Source organism: Carassius gibelio, chromosome B1 (genome assembly GCF_023724105.1).
Source record: "Carassius gibelio isolate Cgi1373 ecotype wild population from Czech Republic chromosome B1, carGib1.2-hapl.c, whole genome shotgun sequence".
NCBI classification, from domain to species: Eukaryota; Metazoa; Chordata; class Actinopteri; order Cypriniformes; family Cyprinidae; genus Carassius; species Carassius gibelio.
The window spans coordinates 35,484,528-35,492,867 of record NC_068396.1 but is presented as its reverse complement, the minus strand read 5'-3'; the positions used below and the strand labels follow the sequence as shown (position 1 = coordinate 35,492,867).

The window sequence follows — 8,340 nt, the reverse complement described above, 5'->3', positions numbered from 1 at the left end:
TTTTGCTGAAAATTAGCTTAGTTTGTCTTAACTGTTTAATAACACTTGACACTTCTGATCATGTGTCTTTATTCTGACAAGACATTTTCCTTCAGACTAGTGTTGTTTTTAGTGGCCCGTTTTTAATTTTAGTTTTAGTCTTTGTCTGAAGCTGTCATTTTAGTTTTTATTCGTTTTAGTCCATTCATACTCTTCAGAAAAATCCATGACTATTATCATCTAGTCTAGTTTTAGTCAGTGAAAATTGTATTTTAGTCTCTTCTTAGTAATGCAATTTTATTTAACCCAGTCAATATCATACCTTGTAGTATAGACAAAACCAAAATTTTATTTTAGCCAAACCATTTCAAACAAGGTTATCTTATTATATTATTTTTACCTTATAGACTCAAGAATACATCCATTCCACACACAAAAACCCTCTGATTTGAATTTACAACATTTATTTTACCAACTGTAGGGTTCCACGTTAATAATGCAAATAAGTAGTTTCCAGATCAGTTCCGACTGAGCCAATTTCTATAGGGAATTGTGAAGCAAATAAAATAAATGTTGATTGATCTCATCATCCAAGGGCAGCAAGTGAAAGAAAGCCTGTGTGGTTAACACAAGGCAGGGCTGCAGCTATACTTGAAAAGTGCTATAGATGATTTTTATATCGGTGTGGTTGACCACCCCTGCAATGTTTCCACTCTGAACTTTTGTCACTCTGTCTAGACTGTGATGAAAGTCATGTACATGTGATTACCAAATAAGGAGTAATGTGGTGGGGGGGGGGGGGGGCGGCATGGGATTAAATACAAATTGTATGCAAGAGCCATAAAAGGCCCAAGAGTGTTGAGTTTGTGGCGGTACCCCGTGAAGACTTCTTATTTTTATTGCTTATGAGTTATTGTCTATTAATAAAGTTAAACCATTAAAAATGGTGATGCATTAAAACTTTATTAAAAGAAGAGTCTCAGAGCAATTTATTTATGAATAACATATTCTTCTGGAACTGAATATTCCTACTAAGCCTCAAGTGGCTCGACTCAGCAGAGAAGGTGTGTTTGGGGAGGAATCCATATCGGAGTCTCAGAGGTAAGAGCAAATGGTTATTACCTGCTAATGAGACTGAGGAGTGTACATAGATAATATATGGAATTCCCTCGACTGATAAACACAACACAACCAAACATGTTAGAAGTACACACATCGGTCTCTTTCTCTGTGTCAGACTTCACTTTGTTGTCGTCTTCTAAATAATGTCGTGAGTGGGGATTGAGGAAGTGATGTCACCTGGGTCTACGCAGTGTGACCTGATGCAGCCCTTGAAGTGAGACACAGGAAACAGAAACACTGCAAAATAATAATAATAGTAACATGACTGAGTGAAACAAAATAATGTTATAACATTTAGTTTTGTCTCGTTTTGGTCAAGGACAATAAAGAGACATTTAAGCATAGTTTTTATTTTGTAAACCACATTTAGACTAGTTTTTATTTTATTTATTTTTGTTTAATTATAGTCATCGTCACATGACCAGGATATATGTTGCATCTCGTCTTGTTTTTGTAACGTGATAAAGGTTTGTTGACGACAATATTTAGTCTTAATTTTCATTGACAAAAGCAACACTAGTTCATACCCAATATTTGTGAAGAAGATTGCATAGTCTGTGATCAAATACTGCACACATCTTACCAAATCAGCAACACTGTGATGATAACTGCAGCTCTACAAACCACTCCAATGGATATGTACAATATCACCAGACATCGTAAAACATAGACAAGAGTAAAAGACCTGAACAGATTAATTTGATTCACTTTTGTTGTGCATGCTGGCAGATGAATGATACACAGCAGACAATTGAGTTGTGTCAACTCACATTGTTTTACTCTGAACTATTAACTTCAATACAACACTGTATAAGTCACCAATAGAGGAGATGCTTATCACAGAATGCTGATACCCAATAGTACATACATTACACTTTCATCCCCACCTAGATTAATCAACTCAAGAAACATGAAATGCATAACTATAAACTTACTGCATAACATTTACGGTTAACCTGAACAATTTTGCCAACTACAACAAAACTACAAATCAAGCCTATGGGGCGGTTTTCTACATCTCTCAGGATAACGTCTCTGTGAACCTGGGTGAGGTTCAAGTGTAACTGTAATCGTTACACACACTGATGCTTTGTGTAAGAAGGGGCAGCAAAGATTGTATTGCTTAATGAAATTGAAATAATTTAATGTGGATGAAACATTGATGTGCATGTTTTACAGATCATATATTGAGTCGTTTTTATGCTTTTCATTGTTGTGCTGGTTCAACTCTCTGAATGTGAAAAATAAAAACTGTATTGAAAGGATGGTAAATCAGGGAAACAAAATAACAGGGAGGAAGCAGATGACTATGACTCAGTTATACAGCTGAATAAAGAGGAAGTAACTAAAGCAGACAGATGTAGAGACAGAGAGATTCACAAAGAGATCATTCAGCAGAAAGAAGACTGAACTCAAGTCACAATGAAGATCCTCCTCATCTTCTTCACTTTCTACCTGATCTCAGGTCAGAGCTTTTCTCTTTCATCACTGCAGTAATGATGCTGTTTTCTGTTCATCAGCTTTCTGATCACAGTATTAATCTGATTGACAGCTGCAGAAGACATTGATGTGTCTGGATATTCTGGAGGAAGTGTTCTTGTTGATTCGGGGGAACTGTGGTACAGCGACTCTGTTAAATACATGGCCAAATTACCGGAGTGGGAAACAATAATAAATGATACGAAACATGATAAATGGATTAATGAAGGACGATTCACACTGTTTCGAAACAATGAGGGAAACCTCATGATCTACATCAGAGATATAAATCAACGAGATGTTGGAAGATACGCAATTGATGTTCTTCAAAATCAGCGTATATATATGTTTCTGAACATAAAAGGTCAAACAAATTACAATCAAAATCTGTGTTTAATAAAACTAACAATTTATAATATATATACTTTTTTATCTTTGTAAAACATCACAGATTCATGTTGTAACGTGTCAAATAGAGTGATGGTGAACACTGGAACAACTGAGACTTTCAGCTGTGAATATTCACAGAATTATATTAATAATCCTAAAATCATATTCAAAGAAGGAAAAGACTCCATAGAAAGTATTTACAGCAGATGGAAAAAGAAAGAAAGATTCAGTATTTCTGATGAGAAACATAAAAACCTCTTTAGTGTGAGAATCACTGCTGTGACTCCAGATGATGGAGGAGTTTATTTGTGTGGAGTTTGGATCAACAGACACTCGTACAGTTACTCCATTATTAAATCTGTTCATCTACATACTATTGGTGAGTAGAAAAAAAAAAAAACTCCATGAAATCTCAAAAAAAAAAAAATATATATATATATATATAAATCTGAGTTTGAAATAGATTTAACGATATGTGTGATTGACAGCTAAAGTGGGCGTGTCTAGTGAGAGCAGCTTCTCAGGAGGTGGTTTGGTGATCAAGTGTGAACATCCTCAATACAAAACCAAACCAAAATACATCTGTAAAGAATCAGACGGATGATCAGAGAGGAAGAGTCCAGGAGTTCAGGATGAATGGATGGAGAATGGAGATGTTTCTTTATATGACGACACCAGAGCAGGAGTCTTGATGGTGTTTTTTAGAGAGCTGAAAGCTGCAGATGCAGGAACATACAGGTGTGGAGTGAAAGAATCTGAGTATACTGAGAGATTCACTGAGATACAGCTGAGCGTCAAACACGGTCAGGAACAGAGAATACTTTATATTGTATATGTAAATTATTTGTTCAGTTTCTATGTAAGGTTTTCTTGCTTTGTAGATGCAAAATATCCAACAAGAGTGACAGAATCTGTGTATCTCGGTGGAGAAGTCATCATCACCTGTCAGATCCCAGAGAAACATAAAGTTCATGTCTGCAAAGAGGATGATAATCACATCTGCCAGAACATCAGCTCATCTAAAGTGACAGAAATGAGTGGTTCATCAGAGAGAAATGAAGAGAGAGTTGTTACAGTGAGCATCAGTAATGTGAGTGTGAGAGATGCTGGAGTTTACTGGTGTGGAGCAGAAACCAGAGACACAGATCTGACTTTCATCTCCCTGAACACTCAAATTCAGCTCAACCTCATCAGTGAGTCCATTCAGATGATTTCACTGCAGTAAACACTGTCTGTTCACAATCATGTGTGTTAAATATCTGTGTTTGATTGTTTTAGTGCCTCCAGTAGTGAGACGTGAAGGAGAATCTGCTGAGATCTTCTGTCCTTATGATTCAATCTATAAATCAATGCTAAAGTCTCTCTGTAAGGGGAAGTGCTCCACTAGAGACAGAAATCCTCTCAGTGAGACTGTGAGAGAAGAGAAAGAGACCAAGACTGACAGATTTACTCTGAAAGATGTCGTCACTGCAGGTGTCTTCACTGGGACCATCACTGCACTGACAGCAGAGGATGCTGGGAAATACTGGTGTGCAGTGACATTAGAAACAGAGCTCAATTATCTTCACAATCATCTGATGGTCATCATGAACGAGGGTGAGGAAGGTTTCTTCATCTGAAGATGTCAAACTCCGGCTGTGAATTGATCTTCTTGTGTCTGTAATCATTTCCAGAGCTGAACTTGACTAAGTATGAAGGAGACAACGTGTCAATCCAGTGCAAACATCAGGATGAAGATCAGAAAAGCTTCTGCAAAGTACATGAAGCCTCCATGTGTGTGAAGGATGGAGTTTCATTGGAAACGATCAGAGATGATCGATTCTCTTTCAGCATCTTTGAAGCATCTGCTGGAGTCTTTACTATGAACATCACTGATCTGAGAGAAGAGGATTCTGGGATATACTGGTGTGGAGATCACGTCATCACTAAAGTGCATTTAAATGTCAGCAAAGATAAGGACAGGAGTAAGAACTTTATTTTATTCACACTGTCAAATATAAACACACAGATCTTCCAGTGTGACACTAAGAGGGCCATTCACAGATATAGTTCTAGATATCAATGTAGTAATTTATCCTCAGAAAAAAAAATAATTTACCTACTGCACATCTGAGTCTCTGGATTGTTATTGAATTTTATTTCAGACATTTTTTTTTTTTTTTTTCAATTTGTGTGTGTGATTCCTTGTAATCTCATAAAATAATCCTTTAAGAAAGAAAGTGAAGTGACATTCAGCCAAGTATGGTGACCCACACACACACTGTGAGCACACACCCGGAGCAGTGGGCAGCCATTTATGCTGCGGCGCCCGGGGAGCAGTTGGGGGTTCGATGCCTTGCTCAAGGGCACCTAAGTCGTGGTATTGAAGGTGGAGAGAGAACTGTACATGCACTCCCCCCACCCACAATTCCGTCCGGCCCGAGACTAGAACTCACAACCCTTCAATTGGGATCCAACCCTCTAACCATTAGGCCACGACTTTTATTGCACAAAGATACCATTGAATCTTGTGACATTGCTCATAAATGCAGGAGGTGTTTAATGTTTGATGAACACAGTGTTTTAATTTCACATCAAAACCACAGAGATGAGCTGAAGGTTCAGAGTCAGTTTAATTCAGCTGTGAAGAACTAACAGTCTTTATTCAGGAAACCCACATGAGACTCACAGAGAGATGAATCATGAGTTGTGTGCATGTCTGCAAAAGAGAGACTAAATATGCTAATTTTCCTCCATAATTTAGTTTAATTTGATCAAGTAATTGTATAATCCTGTGTTTGTTTCATTCTCAGATTTCTCCAGGATCATCATTATTATCATCATTATTAGTGTGTGTGTGATTCTGCTGCTGATCCCTGGATTCACTCTGACTGTCTGCAAATTAAGACACAAGAGACGAGGTGACGTTCACTCACAGTTACCCACAATCCCCTCTGATGGGCTCCTGTACACTGCTGTCATCTTCCAGATGCACGAAGAGTCTCTCAGTGAAGATACAGTCAGATTCAGTAAGAGTGAGATTCACTCTGATTACACCGTAGTCATTTACCACATGAGACTCAACTAACAGATCACAGATCTTCACACATCTGTGTTTTTTTTAAATGAAACAAAAATAGACTTTGATATGATTATGACTATGATATATTATGTATAATATTACATTATTATAATTCATAGTGTAGTGTTGAACAGTTGTTTGATGTGTGAGGCTCTTTTATAGCAGCTCTTAAACACTTTCTTTCTCATCTTTCTGAATATCGACTTTATTTGACCTGCTTTAGATTTGTACATGGAAAATACATTTATTGATGCTGCTTTTTTTTGTTCATTCTTGCTCTTGCTAATTTTTCTGATGTTTTAAAGTATAATCATATATTTTATTAATTAAAAAATAAACATGTTTTTCTAATATCTTTTCAAACATTAACTGAAAAATAAACAAAAATAATCTTTTCTTGCTATTATTTCTTCTTAATTGCTCCTAATTAAAGTTGTTGAATCAGAGAGTCCATTTTTATTTACATTAATTGTTATATTATATTTGGATTGTCAAGATTTGCCATGACTTCAACACACACGATGACCGAATCTAGTTTTACTGATGAAATCAATGTTACCAGAGAAACATCTTATAATACAGTATAAATTCATGATTATCTAATTATCTTCATGAAAGACAGTGAGAGTAGTTTGTACTTTCTGAAATCTGAATAATAATTTTATGCATTTTATTTTGAATCACCCCCAGAACTGATCTAGATATTCACAGTATATGCAAATAAACAATTATTTGCATGTTTAAAAGGATTTGTTTCTCCTGTAATATTCAGAAACCTAAAAATGGTATGTTTGATGCTTTCTGTCACAAACCCTGGAGGTGTTTTTTTGAGTTTGCATGATGAACAGACATAATGTTTTTCCGTTCAGATCAAAACCACAGAAAACTGGTGAAGGTTCAGGGTCTCAGTTTAGTTTGAGTGTGAAGATTAAACAGACTTCTTCAGGAAACCCACAGAGAGACACAAGAACTGAAGATGAACATCCATTGTGCAGAAGACAAAGACTAAGAGCTGCTCATTCAGTACTTTACCTCAAAAAATGACTGGAAACCGTATTTTCTTATCAACGAATTGTTCATGTGTGCTTTGATTATTATTTTTTTCTTTCAAAAACAGATCAAAGAAAAACATAACAATGAGCAGAGAATGAACACTGAACAGAGGATGTCTAATCATTCTTTAGATTTCACACATTTGTATTGTTAGTACATTTATGTCAACACACTTTAAAGAAACAACATCTGCAAGATTTACTTTATATTTCACTGTGTACTCAGATTTTCCATCATTACCTCTCTGCTTATATTCTAAATATCATGGCACATTTTTGTAGGGCAGTAATAATAGTAATAATGATAGCTGTACACTAGTTTGCATTTCTAAATTCAGTCAGTCAGTAAAATAATAAATACAAAAAATAGTGTGTATAAAATAGAGTGTGTTTAAGATCATCTACATGAGATCCTCTCCAGTGTGTGGTTTTCTTTTGCTCTATTTATATGTATTTGGTCAAATCAAATACCTTGAGCCGCCTGCAGGTTTGATTAAAAATTAAATGTTTATCTTAGTCAATGGACAAAGATTTTACACTCCATAAAAACTTGCTGTCAATTTGTTTAATATATGAAAACTAGTAATTATATTTATAATGTATCAGAATTCAAAAGGTTTAAGCTCCAAAGGTTTTAGTCAGGTCATCTGAAATATTTGCTAGAGGGAGGTACAATATCAAATTCATTTCAAACCAACTGTAGTTGTAACTACATTAAGTGTGCAATTTAAAAGATCTGCCTTCTTTTCAAAAGTTTAAAACACAACATGCTTTCTGTAGCACCGGTACATTTTACATTGTTTTACATGGTGCTAAACTTTACTCTGTGAAGAAAAGAGTAAACCTTCTCTTATATAGATAAGGAATGTTAAAATATAACAAGAAACACGCAAAAGCCAATGAGGTTCAAGCTCAGTTTTGACTCCTCTTCTTTCTCCTTATAAGGTGCTGAGAGTCTGTTTGAATGAAAAAAATGAAATGAAAAAAAAAAAAAATGTTCACTGGTGTATATCTTTTGATAGAATATAAAGTTTTATGTGAGTAATACATTTCATTTAGGCCTATCTCCCACACCAATGTGCTTTATGTATTCAGAGGGCTTGCAATTACAGAGCACAAATCATATCAATGACTTTTATACTACTGTAGGATTTTTTGATCTTGACAGGAATCAGGGCCTGCGCAAGCTCAAATGGCGCTCTAGGCAGAGCACGATCGTGCCGCCCCAAGCTCACACTCAAATTATGTATCCTTAAG

At 35.7% G+C, this 8,340-nt stretch overlaps 1 protein-coding gene across 1 annotated transcript in view; it reads left to right on the top strand.

The window, feature by feature from the left end:
* Window positions 1-3,610: 3,610 nt before the first annotated feature.
* LOC127948417 (uncharacterized) overlaps window positions 3,611-8,340 on the top strand; it is a 155,943-nt gene continuing 151,213 nt past the window's right edge. Inside the window, exons 1-2 of the mRNA XM_052544850.1 lie at window positions 3,611-3,773; window positions 3,852-4,163. Coding sequence (XP_052400810.1) covers window positions 3,611-3,773; window positions 3,852-4,163 — 475 coding nt within the window. The remainder of the gene's footprint in view (window positions 3,774-3,851; window positions 4,164-8,340) is intronic.